General features: G+C 46.8%; 2 protein-coding genes and 1 non-coding gene across 9 annotated transcripts in view; all 3 read right to left on the reverse strand.

Annotated features, from left to right (window-relative positions):
• Positions 1–1,167, reverse strand: part of LOC128763398 (sodium/calcium exchanger 2-like) — a 72,398-nt gene extending 71,231 nt beyond the window's left edge. The window contains exon 1 of one of the 2 annotated variants that reach the window (XM_053872162.1): positions 1,054–1,167. The gene's annotated coding sequence lies outside the window, so the exon portion shown is untranslated. The remainder of the gene's footprint in view (positions 1–1,053) is intronic. The other variant, XM_053872161.1, reaches the window with a different exon arrangement.
• A 2,004-nt stretch (positions 1,168–3,171) lies between these two features.
• The window catches only part of LOC128764051 (alpha-actinin-4-like), a 42,190-nt gene continuing 28,029 nt past the window's right edge, over positions 3,172–17,332 (reverse strand). Inside the window, exons 2-23 of one of the 6 annotated variants that reach the window (XM_053873447.1) lie at positions 16,248–16,362; positions 15,460–15,579; positions 15,015–15,101; positions 14,718–14,805; positions 14,051–14,129; positions 13,378–13,459; positions 12,168–12,253; positions 10,113–10,205; positions 9,908–10,033; positions 9,707–9,811; positions 9,494–9,641; positions 9,173–9,320; positions 8,745–8,853; positions 8,530–8,670; positions 8,278–8,460; positions 8,076–8,210; positions 7,814–7,993; positions 7,449–7,595; positions 6,066–6,146; positions 5,143–5,208; positions 4,566–4,724; positions 3,172–4,349 (exon numbers count right to left, since the gene is read on the reverse strand). In XM_053873447.1, coding sequence (XP_053729422.1) covers positions 4,191–4,349; positions 4,566–4,724; positions 5,143–5,208; positions 6,066–6,146; positions 7,449–7,595; positions 7,814–7,993; positions 8,076–8,210; positions 8,278–8,460; positions 8,530–8,670; positions 8,745–8,853; positions 9,173–9,320; positions 9,494–9,641; positions 9,707–9,811; positions 9,908–10,033; positions 10,113–10,205; positions 12,168–12,253; positions 13,378–13,459; positions 14,051–14,129; positions 14,718–14,805; positions 15,015–15,101; positions 15,460–15,579; positions 16,248–16,362 — 2,637 coding nt within the window. In that variant the 3' untranslated portion in view covers positions 3,172–4,190. Of the gene's footprint in view, positions 4,350–4,565; positions 4,725–5,142; positions 5,209–6,065; positions 6,147–7,448; positions 7,596–7,813; positions 7,994–8,075; positions 8,211–8,277; positions 8,461–8,529; positions 8,671–8,744; positions 8,854–9,172; positions 9,321–9,493; positions 9,642–9,706; positions 9,812–9,907; positions 10,034–10,112; positions 10,206–12,167; positions 12,254–12,617; positions 12,704–13,377; positions 13,460–14,050; positions 14,130–14,717; positions 14,806–15,014; positions 15,102–15,459; positions 15,580–16,247; positions 16,363–17,332 lie in introns of all 6 variants that reach the window. The other 5 variants (XM_053873446.1, XM_053873451.1, XM_053873450.1 and 2 more) reach the window with 5 other exon arrangements.
• LOC128764394 (small nucleolar RNA SNORA17) lies at positions 15,316–15,388 on the reverse strand. The gene has a single exon (XR_008415760.1). It is a non-coding gene; the product is annotated as a small nucleolar RNA SNORA17 (small nucleolar RNA).

A 17,332-nucleotide genomic window follows, 5' to 3' on the forward strand; every position in this document is an offset into this window, starting at 1 on the left:
GACTTGGATTTTATTGCTGAGCATTGTTGTTTAAAGTCAGCGATGTGACGGTGTCAGGTGCACAGAGTGAGCGGGTCACGCTCACAGTAGCAACAGCATGAGTCTCTACAGACGTAAACTGATCACACAGAGCCGCGACAGGAAGTGACGCCACGAACCTCCGCCGTGCAAATGATTTTCGGCTACATGTCGCTTGATGCTAATCTCACACAGTAGAATGGAATCAAACCAAAGAAACAGAGAGAAGAGTGACGATTCCATGCGATCAAGCTTTGCCTTCTAGCTCAGCTCTTTTGGCTTCCTAGTTTTCCCGGCTTTGACAGAGGCAAACACAAGTGTAGCAGCTATGTTAGCACGTCAGAATAGTCAACTATGCGACACTTCAGCTACAGAAACAAAGTAGCCTCGCCAAAGTCTGATTGTTACTTACACTAGCAACTTCCCACATCAGGTGAGTTTAAAACTTTGACACATTAGCGAGGTTTACACTATCTAAATGAACATATTTTGTTCATCAGTTTGGCAATTTCAATAACCTGTTATCAGAAGAGACGCATTAGCACTCCATGTTGCACCCCAGCTACATTAGCATTTGAGCTTGTGCGCTTCATACACACTTCTGCTACGTCAGCACAGCCATTCATATTTCAGCACTCTTCCTGCTGATGGGACACCAGCCGCCAAAAATATCATCTCAGCCTGAACTTCTCAAACGACAGCGAAAACAACCTTCATCTCTGAACGTGAGAGTTGTTCTTAAAGGCACCGCGGCGGTCCCAGCGTCCCGGGGTGGGTGGACCCCTGGGACACCATCCAGGTCATTGGGAGCAGCAGACAGAACTTTCAAGGCGCAGCTCTAGGTCCAGACCAGTACCTGGTCCCAGATCAGGACTGGAGGCATCCACAGGGACCAGAACCAGCAGCAATGGAGCTCAGTGAACAACATGAAGCATGCAGCAACACTCCGGTACAAGCGGGAGAACACACGAGTCATGGGTCGCAGACACACACACACACACACACACACACACACACAGGCACGTTGTTTCCTACCGTGTGTTCTAGATCCAGGTCGGGCTCCAAGCGATGCGCATCTCTGACGAAACTGAGAGAGACTGAGTGGAAGCTGCGCTGCGACCTCCCTCCCTCTCCCTCTCCCTCTCTCTCTGAAACACACACACACACACAGAAGGGAGGGGTGAGGAGCGCAGTGTGTCCTCAGGGCACAGATGAGGAGCAGCAGGGTTATATATATATATATGTCTGAGGAGAGAGAGAGGAGAGGAAGAGGAGGATCGGAAGGGATGGGAGGAAGAGAGAAGAGAGGGGGACCTTCACATCACTTTATTAAACAATTATGCTCACCCATTAAACAGTATTAAAAGTTGACCAAACGAATGGTTTAAGAGGTCAAAGGTCAGCGAACAGAGTGTAACAGTTTGGACCACAAAGGCTTCAGAACTTTAATTCTATAATTCCTCACGGACGAGTGGAGGAGAGAGGAGAGGGGAAAGCGGTGGAAGGCAAGAGGACGCGGTGACAGAGGAGAGGAGGAATATAAAGAAAGCAGCAGCTGCTAATCCGAGCATGGAGGATCACTCAGCATGTGTGTGTCGATGTGTGTCAGTGGAGTTACAGCGCTCCCTACAGCTGCTAAAAGGAAGTACCAGACAGTGACACAGGACAAGGCAAGAACACTACTGCACACAGATCAGGATGCATAGGAGCACCTCAGAAACACCGCTCCCTCGCCCCCAACTCCCCTTACTCCGCCTCCTCTTTGCTGTTGATAAATGAAGTGTCCACCCCCGACATGCGACCCCATATGTTACACACACAACATTAAAGACAGACACGGTCCTAAAAGGCTCCGTGGCCTCAAGCCTTCTTCACCCAGGAAGAAAATGTTTTCTTTATCTACCTCTCTTTGATACGAGTCTGGTGATCACAGACAGTCATTATGGAGGCTGGTCCTTGCTTGTTCACAGTTCTGAGAGCCAGAGGTTGATCACCCTCCATACTCAGTGTTGGGATGTATGTTGTTGTCATGGTGACGGTCTGGAGGAGCAGGAGGACAAAGAAGCTCCCAGAACCTGAGGAGGAGCTGGAGATGTCGCCGTCAGCAGATATCATTGTAACTTGTAAAATCAATATTTCACAGACAGCTTTGATTCACTTTACTTTCTTAGACACACAGTTTGTGTTCTCCACCTGGAATCACCCTTAATATTTCTTAATTGTGCCGCAAACGTTGAGTAAACAACGAAGTAAACAGAGTAAACAACGTTACTCTGCTGAGAGATAGATGCGCAAGTGTACAAAGCTTCAACGAATTCGACAGCATCATTGTGTCAAAAAAAACACATTAAAAACGTAACGTCTGTTAAGTAGGAAATGAGTAAAATACACTACAATTCAAGTTCCACAACTGCTAAGCCAATGAAATACAGTCAATTTCCGGGAAAAATGTTTTACTAATCAGGGTAATTCAAATGCTACTAATTCAGAGATCAAATTCACACTTACTGGCATCAACGTGAAGTCACAAAATACCGCGGTTTTACAGCAAAAACGAAGGGACGTCTTCTTCTTCGACACAGTAGCGGCGTACTGCTGCCCCCCTCAGCCTAACATCAGTATTACATCAACACAGACCCGTGTGAAAACGTTAAGTACTTCTGTCTCGATACAGTGTGGTACGGGTTTCAGATAACAAGGAGAGAACGATGAGCGCGAGGTGATGACGGGATAGGTAATACACGTTACACTCATTGCAAAAAGGTAGGGATGTCCTTCACTACTTTGCTCATCAGGATCATTCATATTGTCTCTTGTTCTAGTGATGTTTCTGATTTAATTATTAAATGACACTTCAACTTAAAGTTTCAAAATCAATGAAACATTTGTGCCAACAAAATTACAAAACGTGAATTAATCCATTTGGAAAAACGTTGCTTGTTGATGACATGACAACAGTTCAATACAATTTCTCACCCGACTATCAGCCGCCCACAGTTCATCCTCTTCAGAGCAGCCCTCAGTTATTCACTGCTCTCCCATCTCATCTCTCCCCCTTTTCCAGCTGGACATTTGGGGCACAGACAGACCACTATACTTCCAGTTGAATGGTCAGAGAAAGAAAGCATTCAGAAAAATAAAGAGGCACCACGCAATAGTGGAGATTTTGTAAGGAAACTTTAATGTGTGCTTTGTGAAACTCACTCATCATCATCATCATCATCATCATCATCATCAGAAGGCCTTGCAGTTTCCAGTACAGCAGATAAGGTTTGATATTAAAGAGTACAAAAAGGGGGAAATAAATCACAAATCCAGAGCTATTTTCTCCAAAACAAAGAAACAAGCATTCGGTCTCCTCGTCTTGCCTCAGACCACAAACACTCGTGGGAAGATGGAAACTCAAATGATTGCATAGATTTTTTTTAATACCTTTTATTTATTTTTAAATTGACGTGATGGAATGTTTTAATGTTTTCAGAGAAGCGATGAGAGGAAGAGTGGTAGGATAAGGCGACACCAGCGAATTGAACACACGAAGAGGAGGGCAACTGACGTTCGATTTTAATGAAGCTGCTGCGTCACCAGCTGGAGGATGATGTCCATATTTATGCCCAATACTTTAGTCGAAGCAGGAAGAAAAAAAAAAGAAAACAAACCTTTCCGCCGGTGAAACTGAATATCCTTATTTTCTCTTTTTTAACAAAGGTCCCTTCAAAGACTGGGGACTTTCCGTTGCACTGAAAAATAAGTATGTACAGCGCTTAGCCCCGCCCGCCCGCGTGAGCCCCGCCCACCCACACAAACAAACAGTAAGGAAACGGAGAGAAACGGAGGTTAGACAAAGGACATTGTGGGTAAATATGCGGTTTGACAGCCCGACCCCGCAGCATATATCTCACTAGGATCTAATACACAGACATCATCCCACCCGCCCGGCAACAAGGAGACGGTTATAAACAAAAAGAAAAGAGGCGAAGATTAGCTTGAGCCCCCGACTGTGTTGTTGGACCCCAAAAGGCAGAGAGGGTGAAGTGAGCGAGCGGCCGCGGCCGCCCCGGATATGCCTGTTTGTTTTCAAGAGGATTCAACGACAGCGGCACACAGCGCGAACCCCCACGCCCTTCCAGACACCCCCCTTCCTCCGCCTCGCCAGCTTCCTCTGGACTCCTCTACAGGTCGCTCTCGCCATACAGAGCCGTGGAGAAGGACATGTAGTCCAGGGCCCCAGGGATGCCGTCGGGCCCCTGGTACGGGGCCATGCGAGCGATGCAGTACTCTGCCTGATCCGGAGGAAGTTCCCGTCGCAGCTCATCGGCAGTGATGAAGTTCTGAGGGGGACAGAGGGACAATTCAGGATCCAGAATTTGTTTTGTTTTTTGTTTTTTTTAAATGACAGAGTTACAAACTAGTTCAGTGACTCTGATGAACAGGTATACCCTAATGAGAAATCTGAACTTCCTGCTTCAGGAACAGGGAGTGATGTCATCCATCATACGAGGCTCATGACTGACAAATGCTCCCGCACCTCCTCTCCACCCACTCACCTTGTCCCCTGCCAGGATCTTGAAGGAGGCGATGACTTGATCTGCCGTGTCAGTGTCGGTGGTTTCCCGAGACATGAAGTCAATGAAGGCCTGGAAGGTGACGGCGCCGCTGTTGTTGGGGTCCACGATGCCCATGATGCGAGCAAACTCAGCATCACCCTGGCGACCGTGAACAGAGGAGATTAATCGAGGACACACACACACACACAAACAGGAACACACAGATGAGGAGCCGACAGCACCGACATCATCGCTGAAGGTACAGTGGAGGCTCTGAGCATGGACACATGGAGAACAGACCAACACAGAGACGAAACTGGACAAAACACGATGATCTTGAGCAGCTACGGAGATGATCAGGAGGTCTGCAGGTCTCACTGGGAGGTTTGGGAAGCTCTCCTCTGAACCTCTCCTGGATAACAGAGAGTCCAAACAAAGAAACCTTTGTCCTGTGAGTCACTCCAAAACCTTTCATGACTGAAGGTGCCTTACTGATCTACACGTCCATCTAGACCCCTTCCCCCTTTACCCCTCCCACCTGGACCTGCAGACCCCCTGAGACATGAAGCAGCAGTACCAGACTGTTTCCTGTAGAAATGAGCAGAGCCCGGAAATCATCTGACACCATCTGTCCCGAACGCTTCTGTGGGGCCACAGCGAGCAGCAAGGTGCAGGATTCGGAGGAGGGGAGGGAGAAATGAGACGGGCGGAACAGGTCAGTGGGCACACGATAAAAAGAAAGAATGAGGTGATAACGAAGAGGGTGACAAGTGCAGGGTAGTGCGAGGGAGAAGATCCGATGAGGAAGGATGGAGGAAGGTGTGCAGAAAAGGAGGAGGAGAGGAGGGAGAGAAGACAAATGAAAAAGAGGGGAGATAGAAGAAGAGGTAGGACAGTAGAAGAGGGCAGATGGGATGAGTGAGGTGAAAAGGGGAAGACACAGGGGGTGAGACGGGTGACAGGGAGAGGAAACAAAAGAAAAAAAAAAGCACAACAGTTACAGGACGTAGCGACACTGAAATCAAAACATGTTCTGGAGTGAGAGGAAGCTTGTGGAGCTGAAGCGACAGCGACCCCTGTTGGACAGACAAGACAGCTACCTCCCAACGAATGAGTGACACCCCCATCTCTGCCCCCTCAGAGGGGAGGTGGGCACCACAGAGCAGGAGTGCCAGATCCTCAGTGTGTGTTGAATCAGAGAAGGAGAAGTGAGATAAGATTTTCAAAGTCTCGTCCAGTCAGAGATGCAGAGTCAATAGATTATGTTCTGGGAGAGCGGCGCAGAGCCTGTCAAGAGTTTTGTGAAGCATGGTGGAGTCACAAGTCAAGAAACTGTTCGGGCTAGCTACAGAGGTGATGCCACCAGAAGAGTCGACTCGAAGAAGAGGAGGAGGAGGAGGTGGTGGAGCAGTCTGTAAGGTCAAGCTCTCCTGCTCCAGGGTCTCTCACACATAGACAAACATAGAGAGCGTTCCCTCCGCTGGGTCCCAGAGATCCTACCTGCTTGTCGTTCTCCACATCGTAGCCCAGACTGATCAAACAGGCCTTGAACTCCTCAGCCTGCAGGGCACCGCTGTGATCCTGAGGGACGCCAAAACACCCGAGAGACGTGGTGAGGATGAGGGGGTCACCGGCATGCAGGAGGGACACACAGATGGCAGACAAGGACAACATCAACACACATGTGATGATGGGTGAGTGCACGACTTCAGTCATGGGTGGTGGAACACTGAGACCATGTGACCGTTGAGGGGTCCAAAACAAAAAATAGACTGGTCTTGTCTGATGAATAATGATATTTGAACTTCCACTGGAATGTTTCTGAGAGAGAGTATTTCTTTGACAATCAACACCACACTAGATGGTCATTATGTTTGGAGGGTTCCAGATAAACTGTAAACTAGGATCTCAGTACTTGATGGGGTACTGGGTCAAAAACATGCACTGGAAGAGGACTGGGTGGCCGGGATTTGGCCCTCAGGCCTCGAGTTTGACTCAATGAATTATGTGATGGAGGATGATGTCAGAGGAGAACCATAAACACATGGTGGACACCTGATGCAGCCAAACAAATGTAGGCATCTCGTGACTTGTTGCAGATCTGACATGAGTGACTAGAGGGCAACACTAAACACCATCAGACTCGTACTGCCCTGCTATCACTCCCTCTCAATCATTCATTAAAAAACAAAGAGCAGGTTTCAATGAAACACTCAAACAAAACAAAAAAAACATGAATCTATATATATATATATATATATATATATATATATATATATATGTCTCTATATATAATTTAAATATAAAATGTATATAAATATAAAAGGTATAAATTATATTTTTCCTCCTGGCCAACTCTGTTCCACGTTTATAATTTATTTGCAAAAAAAGTAAAGTCTACAATGATTTTTAACCAGTCTCTAAATTGCTGTGAGGCTGCTGTCATATTTGCCAGAAAATATAATTGAAGATGAGGGAGCTGTATAAAAACAATACAAATAAATGGACTAATTTACATATATTCATTGTAACAATGTCAAAAAACAAGAACTTAGAATGACAAAAAAAATGAATGTATCCAAATTCACGCATCATAAGGCAGAAATGGTAATAAAAAATAACTAAGAAGTTTTTAAAATATAGAAAGAGGAATACATTGATTATTTTAAGACATTAATGTTAATAATAAACGTGACGTAATGATTGCACATCCACTGCGATGACTTCATCATTTTAAAGGATAAATCATTTCTAGTCTCTGTCCTAAATAATTGGTCAAAATAAAAATTAAAAAAGAAATCAATCAATTCTAATGTGCAGTTTTCACCATGTGGCCTCAGGTATTAAAGCGGCCCGGTCATGTGACCCCATTGATGCCCTGACCTTGTCGAAGTGGTTGAAGGACGTGCGGTACTCGTGGAGCTGCTCCTGACTGATTCCTTTGGCGTCGCGGGTCAGAATCTGGTTCTCGATCTCGTTGATGGTTCTAGCGATGGTGGTGAGCAGCTGCTCCCAGCCCACACGGATGTGCTGGAGAGGGGGAGAGCAAGAGACAAGAAGATGAGGGGTGGATCAACGGGGGAGAGCAAGACATCCGTGATGAAAGAAGAGGAGCAGTTGAGATGGAAGCAAAGATGAAGAGCAGGAAAGGAATCAAGAGATGCAAGGGTGAAGAGAGTGAGAGGATGAGAGAAGAGTGGGACATCGTGGAGAATCAAGAGAGAGGAAGCCAAAATGAGAGTGTGTACCTCCATGGTGAAGGAGGTGTAGACGTTGTCGAATATCAGGGCCTCTTGGATGAGCTGGTGGTCGACCTCCAGCTTTTCGATTCTGGGCTTGTAGTCGATGATGCTCTGCTCGTACTGTCTCAGGTGGGCCAGCTGGTCCTCCAGAGTTCCGTTCATCTCGATGGATATCCGCCCGATTTCCTGACCAGACACACACACAAGCTCCACATCACGTCCTCTCTTGACGAGAGCCTGGTCATGGCGTCCACCGAGAGGTTCTTACCCCCATCTTGTTTTGGATCCAGGGGCCCACAACATTGGCCTCAGTGGCAAACTGCCGTCTGAGGTGGTCGTTGGACATCTGCTTGCTGAGCTCTGCCTGCAGGGCCTTGTCACGTTGTGGCACCAGCTCCTGCACCTGCACACCACAACACACACGGTCTCAGCCTCAGGTCCGAGGGCCCAGATGGTGGAGACTTTCTCACTTTGTTCCACTTGGTGTCGATGCTCTGCTGCGTGATGGTGGTGTACGGGTTGGTCTGGGTCAGCTGGATGCCGTTGTTCTCTGCAATTTTCCGGGCCTCGCTCTGGATGCCCTCGATGGCGCCCCGTTCCCTGTCAGCGTCCGCCAGCGTGGACTTGAACTGCTCGTGAGCTGAGATCAGGTGCTGGAGACGGCGAGAAGGTGAGTGACTCTGGATACCTCATCAGCTTCTACCTCCCGTCACGTTCCTCACCTGGATCTCCTCGATGTTGTGGACGATGAACATGTCCTGCAGGTCTTCCATCGCTCCCTCCATCCAGTTGTTGAAGGGCGCCGCCCTCTTGGCGTACTCCAGGTAGAGCAGATCTATCGACTCCAGCAGCCTCTCTGTCCTCTGCGATCAGGCAAACACACACGGTCGGCGTACAAACGCACCAGGGATCAATTCGCTCTTAGTGACACTCGTACCTCCAGTGACTCCCTGCGGCTCTGGGTGAGTGACCCCAGGACGTCCCACAGGTCACAGATCTTCTGACAGCGCGCGTTAACGGTGGGAGAGTCGAAATATTCCAGCTCACTGGAACACACACAGATCTCTATTGACTTGAGTGTTGTGTTCGTAGTGAGTCACTCACGACTTAGAGTGGGTTAGCATATGAGAAGTAAGAATTAGGTTTCGTGATTGGCTCCATGACTTGTTACCTGATTTGCATCAGTGACACTGGCAGCTAGTGACTCCTAGTCGTGCATGTGACTCTGACTTGTGTGAGTGACTTGTGACTATGTGAGGTGACTCGTAGTTGTGCCCGTGACTTACTGGGAATGACATGTAGTTGTGCAAGTGACTCATAGTCATGCAATGATTCATTGTGTGGCGCTTTGCTGCAGCTTCTTACTTGAGTTCCTGAGCGATGGCAGCGATCTGCTCCACTCTGTCCTGGTGAGCAGCCAGGTCACTCTCAAAGGCCTCGTGTTTCCGTAGCAACGCCTTGATCTCGGACAGCGAGGCGGTCATGAAATCTTCGGTCAGCAAGGCCTCTTTACCTGCAAGAAGTCATGTGGTTTTGAAAACCTGCCAGAGTTCTCCTGTCACAGCGTTTCTGTAGCCATTAGCACATCAACGCTACTTAGCCACACGTTAGCTCCTACCCACCAGTTGTTAAATGAAGAATGCAAGACACACAGCATGCGACCACATACAGAACATCAAGTCTCACCGTTTGTCCAGGACTCGTGGATGGCGGCTTTTTGGCGGAACTTCTCAGCCAGGTGATCCAGTCTCTCCAGGCGACGGATCTCGTTGAGGAGCCACTCCTCGTAGCCTTTCTCGGCACCCTCCAGAGTGTACCACGCTCCGTTGATGTCCTAACACAGTGGACCGTTGTTAGACGACGCCAGCGACGGCAAGGTGAATTTGAGAGTATACGTACAGACACCATCCGTCCCTCAGACGGCATGAAGGCCGGTCTGTTGCTGAGTCTCAGTTTGGTCTGCAGGGTGTTGAAGTTGATCTCCAGCTGACACTTCTCCTGGACCTGAGCGTGCGCACACACACACACACACACACACACACACACAGGTCATGATGGAAGACACACTATTCAGAGCAGGCCGACGGTTGAACTCCAGACCTTGGGCGGCTTGTGGCAGCGGCGGTAGTCTCTGAACTCCTCCAGCTTCTCCTGCATCAGAGCCATGGTCTTCTCTGGAGTTTTGTTCTCCAGCCAGGGGATGGTGCGGCGGATCCACTCCAGCAGCTACATACACAAATCAAGGCGACACGCTCAGCTTGTTTTGGACCATCACGCCCCTCAACAGAAGAGCTAGCGGACTCACATCACTGGCCAGTTTCTCGTAGTCCTCCATCAGGTGCTCGTTCTCCTGGTTCACAGCCAGGACTTTACAAATCCGGTTGGCGGCAGTTTCAGCCTGATGGACGCAGGAGAGATGATGAGAGATGAGCGAGACATCGAGGATAAGTGTTGACACATCGGCTCATTGGTCCCTGCGCTACCATCTTCACCCTGATGCTCTCCAGTCTGGCCTCAAGTTCAGGACCTCCACCCCAAACTTTGGACTTCAGTGCAAGTGAACACACAAGCCACTGCAGTATGCATCTGTAAGTGCGCACACACCACATCTGCACATGCATTTGTGTGTTGATGTGCGTGTGACTAGCATGAAACATTGGCGTATTATCACGTACATGTTGCTTGTAGGTCTGAGTGAATGTGATTGCATGTTTACATGTGTGTTTTCCTGTGCAAGTTCTTGCAAATTATTTTTATAATAATTACTATGTGTTTGTGTGAGTGACAGACTTACTGTGACTATATTTGGCCCAGTTTTCATGTGTGTTTGTGCACATAATTATTGGGTTTTTGACGTGTTAATATCTGTGTGTGCATGTTGTGAGCAATTTTGGGGTCCTCAACTGGAGGTCCAGACAGAGCGATTATGCGACTCGTGTCGGTGCGAGCTCACGGCACACTCAGGCAGTGGTTTGGCACACAAACAAGTCACACGACTGCTCAGAGTGCTCGGATGCTATGACGTCTCATGCTGCCGCTGGTTAGTCTGATGTGTCAGAATCACTCGTGAGCTTTCAAACTTCATGCGTCTCAAACTTCACTGATTAAGTCGCGTAAACTGATCCAGGACCTGGAGGCGACTCGCTGGAATACAAGAGAGACACGACCAGATGAAACATCTCTAACCTTCAGCTACAGTAACACAATCTCATGGTTCAGCGTCAATACTGTTGTGGAGTCATTTAGAGTTGAAACGTGAAAGTAGACCCCAGCTGTTTCCCCAAAAGCCCCAAATATTTCCTCAAAAAGATGAAGTCAGTATTGTATTTTTGGAACATGATTGAAGACTATTGGATCGTTGTGGATAATACATTGAACATGTATTTATATTTAGATATTTTATTTAAAATATTTCAGAGGAAAAAAATGAATTCCAATACATTAATTCTTACCGCCTTAAAAATGGCACAAAAATTTAAAAAGGAAATTGAAATTAGGAGCAATAAGAAATGAATTAAACATATTTAACATGACAACACTGTTGGGGATTATGGGAAACGCAGTTTAAGTCCACAAATAAAAAGATTTCCTACCAAGCCGCCATTTTACTTGTTAACAGAAATCAACTGAGATAAAAGTTCAGCAGATTTAAGCAACATTTTATGAAACAAATAAAGTTAAATAACAGCTTGAAGTTCAGGCAGAGGTTGAGAGTCCAAATCCCGTTCCAGACCTGTGGATATGGTGACACAAAGCAGATGGGCGTCTGATCTTTAGCGTTCTTCTCTCTTTCAGTTTCTTTTTTTTTTTTAAATCACTCATTACTATATTGTTAGGAATAAATGTTTAAGAAATAGGAAAAATAAAATGTGAACATAACGTTTAAATTTGTCATCATGGTCAAAATGATTTTTTAAGCACAGAAATTGAGGAGAACCAAGAGCCTAAAAAAAAAAAAAAAAATAATAATAATAATCTTATCTTAATATTAGATGATCTTCAGTAGTCCCACAGTAGGCAAATTTAACAATAATCATCATAATAAATTTTTAAAAAAAGAATTTTTAATAAATATCTGAACAAATTCATTGGGTTAAAAAAATGTTATAAAATGATAGCACAAAAAACTTGTGACGTTTGTGAAGAGGAAAAAACGATGGCCACCAGGGAAGCAGTCGAAAAAATCTGGCACAAACCAGTTGATCATTAAGGGTAAAAAAAAGATTGGCCTGGCAATAATGACCTCAGAACAAAAACTCATAAGTATTATTTTAATTAAGCGGGAGTTGAATTGAATAAACACAGGTCTGGAAGGTTGGTTGAGAGCTGAAGCTAGCGTGTTTGTGAAGCGTCTGCTCACCTTCTGCGCGCCAGAGAAGGCGTGATAGAAGCAGGAAACGTACGTCATTATGGCCTTCTCGTCCGGCCGCAGCGTACCCACGATGTCTACACATCGCCCCCCGCAGGACAGAGAAGAAAACAGAGAGAGAGAGAGAGCGTGAAGCAGGAGACCACCACAGCAAAGGCAAAGCACCATAGAGGGGAAGGAGGGGTCAACAACTTCCAGCGCCGACCTGAGACAGACCGTGCCCATCTGAGAGGAGTGGGAGGGGCTTCAGAAGAGAGCAGGACCACCAGAATGGAGAACACAGTCGAGATCAAGGCGCAGCTGAGAGATTTCGTTTGGTCTCTGCTGCAGGTTTGACCTCGCCTGTGTTAGCGCGGTATAATCTGGTGGTCTGGTTCGGAGAGCGGCCATGCTGGACAGGAAGCTGCGCTGGTTAGTATGAGGGGTCAGAGGTCAGGGTACCTTCTGCGCTCCAGAGAATGCATGGTAGAAACTGGACACATAAGTCATAATGGCTTTCTCGTCTGGACGAGCCGTGTTGACAATGTCTGAGGGGGGAGAGGCGGTTACGGGCGGGTGATGACATCACAGCAGGGGAGACACAAACAGGTGCAAAGACAGTCATCATCGCAGGTGAGACTCAAACATGAGGGGAGTTATTAATCACGTTCCCAACATCACAGGTGGAGGGACGACAAACAGGCCGACGGAAAAAAAAACAGTTGAAGAAAGTGGTCGCTGTGGAGGAAACCCGGTTAACACAAACATCACAACGACAGAACAAACGAGCCTGTAATCCAGTTCAAGATGGAGTGCTGATGTAAGTCATATTTACATTTAGCTCAGCTAGCTCAAGAGGTTATGTAAGAACCTTAAGTGCTAAGTCACAAAAGTGCTAGCATGACTACGGCTAATGTAGCTAAGGCAGTGATGCTACTGAAGTGCTTAGCGAAACACGCAGATTAAATGTTTGTTGCAATGTGGAGCACCAAAGTGATTTCTGTTTTTGAAGTTATCGTACAAGCGATAGTGTAGACAACAAAGTGGTTCTAGCGCAGCTGTAGCAGAGGAGCAAAATAAAAACAAACTAGTCCTGCTGAAGTGTTTCTGGTGCGCCGAGTGCAAATATAGATGATGTACTGCTGTGATGATCGTAAGCTCGAGAGTCTAAGTTGAAGACAAATCAAGGTGACACTGTGCTGACTCAGCAGAACCTTCTTACCTTCTGCGTCCAACATTTTGGGGATGTCCAGATATTTCTCCGCCACCTCGAAGGCATTGTTTAGGTTGGTCACTGGATCGTCCTGAACAACAACAGCAGCAGCAGTGAAGCTCAGCTCTCAGTGTCACAAGTGTGCATGTTTAAGCATATCTATCCCAGTGAGGTCCAATTTTGGGGAAAACACCTCTTTGTGAGGTTCTTGGGAACTTGTGGGGCCCTTTTGCCGGACTCCAAAAGGTTACACTACAATGTCAGGTTGAGGGCTTTGAAATAAAAGGGTCATTATAATTAGTTACAATTTGGATAAGAGTCATGATTAAGTTGATCAATTTGTTTCGGATGTTTTGGAAGTGTAAGGTGAGAGGCTGGGGTAAGGGTCACGGCAATGAGCGGTCCTCACAAAGTGGTGTGAAAAACGTGTGTGTTTGTGCATGTATGGGCAAGTCTTGACAAGCCACGTTCTTGTAAGGACATTTAGGCACGTCCTCACAAGGTTTAGAGGGTTAAAACCTCAGTAAAAGTAGTTTATTATGATTAGGTTAAACTTTGGATCAGAGTCCTGGTCAAGGTGTGTGTTTAAGGCGGTTTACGGTAAACGGTGAGAGGCTGGGGAAACCATTATGGCAACAAGAGGTCCGCACAAAAATAGTGAAACAAATGTGCTTGTGCATACCTTTCTGAGCTTGTCGTAGTCAATGAGTTCGGGTCTATGTCTGTGGATCAGAGCGTTGAAGGCGAGACCGTCTTTCCAGCTGCAGGTGACACACATGGGTTAAGCGTTCACTTTGTTGTTCTTAATAGGCTTTTATGTCCCTCCTTCCCACCAAGCCACTTCAGTTTTAGGTTAAAAAAAAAAAAAAAATATATATATATATATATATATATACAATATTCTCCACAATTATCCTTCCCACACAGCTGTAGACCAACATAAATTAAAAACCACCTCCAGCCATCAAGTGAAGTACATTAGATCGACCAGACGGGGGCGACATTGCGGGAGGAAGCTGCCATTATGACAGACCAGCACCGGCTCTCTGCCACCCTCATCAGGTGCGTAACTGTTACTGCAGGATAGAAACGTGGACGCCAGGAGCACTTGTTTGACTGTTGGTTTGCACCGTAACATAATGACCAACTTTGTTGTGTAGGTGGAGGGATCAATCTCAGTTGTCCATCCCACCGAGAGAATAAATGGAAAACCATCTTATTCAAACGACTGGGGAACAGCTTTGTTGAGTCTGAGGACCAGGACAGCCCACAAGGTCATTTCCACAGAGCAGTCAAACCATCTGTGTTTAGTCCAGGGCAAACTTGACCTCCCGGGAGAGACATGTTACCTGATGTGGAAGTTCTGCACATTCACATTCTTGTAGGGGGCGGTCTTCCTCTGGCACCACAGCAGGAGACCCTCCTTGGCAGAGGTCTCTGTGGAGAGACCACAGGTCAACAGGTCAGAGAAAAGTTTTCATTTGTTCTCAACGCAGTCGTTCTGCCCAACCAGGGCACAGTATTTTTCTTTGAAGCAATGGTAAGTTCTTCTGGCAGCATACAGTGGCCATCTTGCATTTCCATGTTGTCATGGTGATTGACCACAAACCAGAACTTCCCGCAGCCATGAGTGAGAGGAGTCGTACCTTCAACCGAGATGTCCTGGATGGCGAAGCGGAGGATGATGGTCCAGATCATTCCCAGGGTCATCTTGGAATTTCCATCCACAATTTCTGTGCACAACACATGACCAGGTCAAGTCCCTCCACCTCCACCTCACACTAACAGTCAATCACTATATCATCAGCAAACATCAACGAAGCCACTCCACACGCTTCCAATGATGATACTGACTAGCAGCTGGCAAGTTAAATAAAACACAAGCATGTCGCTGGTCAGTGCGACTCCAAAACCTCCTGAGGTCATTGAGGTTCAGTGCAGACGACCAGTGCTCGCTCTCTGCCGCCTCATGACACAGCTGCAACACTAAGGGTTGAGCTGCAACGCCTCGAGGGGCAAGGTCTTCTCTACTTTTGACTTGATCGAAACACTCCTTTTGTTGATAAAAGCATTTTGAATGCTTCTTCTCACCTTCTGCTCCAATGGACACCAGCTTGACACCCTTGCTGGCGATGAAGTCCAGAGCTTTGTTGACATTGTTGATCTTGTGCACCCTCATCTTGCCCCTCTCAGGTTTGGGTAACCGCTCTCCTGCGTACAGACACACACACAAAAACAAATGAGGGCGCTGCAGCAGAGGAACAGGAATCCTCATCAGACTGAGGAGGAAGTTTTCCTTCAGTGCTGCAGCTGAACGTGAGAACTGGAGGAAAAGTGTCAGGTGTGATGGATCTCCGTGAGGGCGGATCCTCCACTTCCTCTGTGTCTGATCCAAACTGAGGTTGGAAACTGTGAGTGAAGGTCCACACCCCGGGAGGAGGGGTCGTGTGAGCGGAGGGGAGACTCTTTACTTCCCTGTGATTGAGAGGAACTGGGGCGTTTGTGTCGGGCTCAACTTTAATTACAGAAACATGAACCCAAAATATCCAAACAGAAACCTGAAGGGGGTTCTGGAGTCTGAATGATTAAACAATCCCCCGACGGTACTGAGCGGAAGTTTCCCATCAGGTCCTTACTCAATTTCTAATTTCACACATCCCAAGAATCGATGCTGATTCTGGTCAGCAAAAGCACGAGAGGAGTTGAGAAGTGGACCTGAGGACTACGGAGGTTCTGACCCGAAGAGTTCTTGATGAAAAGGAGACCATGTGTGGGGCGTATGATCTTTTCATTTCGGTTCACAATTCCATTTCAGGTATTCCCAGTGTGAAATGCATCCCGGGACTCATACCCGGCTCCCGACTGACAGAATGGAGTACCTGAGATGACCTCCAGCAGCAGCATGAGTTTGAGTCCATCCCTGAAGTCTTCCTCGATGTTTTCAATCTGCGTTCCAGCTTTCCTCAGGTGGGAGTTGCACCAGGCAGTGAAGGTCTGCACAGAGAGGAGAAGAGAAGCGCTGAGTCGGCTGTTTTTAACACAATAAACCCAAAAATACAAAAATTCAATGGCCAGGAAGTGGATCAGGGGTCGCGCTGATCTGACAGGAAGTGGAGGAAGAAACGCGGCTTGGGCTGATACAGGAACACAATGGTCCAGACGACAGCGTGATGCCGTCATGCGGAGGAGTCAAAGGTCACATTTGGTAGAATTCACGTGGAGAAATCTTCACAAAAAAAGCATCAATCTCCATTTGTGTATCCCTGTCAGGAAGTGCCGTCACAGCAGGATGACCACATTCACTGTACACTGATGTATCCTAGGTAGCAAATCAGAGTTCCTTCTCGAAAATGAATAAATAGTTGAACAGTGGGAGGCAATCAGAGCTCCAGATTGCCTAGCTACCTCAGATTAATTAATGTCAGCTTACCGGGTTCATTAAAATCCCCTCGAAAACCTTCATCAATGCCACGGTAACTGAATGCTCAGATGGTTGCCATCTGAACTTAAACATGGCAGCCATCTTTAAATCATTGCTTCAAGTTTAGAGGGTTGTCACTATACTACTTCCACAAGGCTGACAGTAATGTAGAGATTAAACTTCAGATGGCAATTCTTTTGAGTCAGAGGGAGACTTTCCTGTTGGTGAAACAGGACAATTTTTCCATTGTGTTGGTTACACCAGAATTTGAAAACCGACCTCATGACTTGTCAACTAAAAATGTTCATTTGCCTCAAGTCCTCCTGGTTTCCGCAGGGGCGAGTTTCAGTTTGTGGCACTCTGTTATGAACCATAGAGTCATGTCATGGGATGAGTCAATACAAAAATGATTAAATTCTAGATCCTGAATTCATTCCAACCCTTCGGGCACTAGAGTTTTTTGTCAATATTTTACTTTGATATAGCTACTAGTATGCAGTGAATTGGACAAGTATGCGCTGCTTTGGAAAGGAGAATTTACTT

Source organism: Synchiropus splendidus, chromosome 8 (assembly GCF_027744825.2).
Source record: "Synchiropus splendidus isolate RoL2022-P1 chromosome 8, RoL_Sspl_1.0, whole genome shotgun sequence".
Lineage (NCBI taxonomy): Eukaryota > Metazoa > Chordata > Actinopteri > Syngnathiformes > Callionymidae > Synchiropus > Synchiropus splendidus.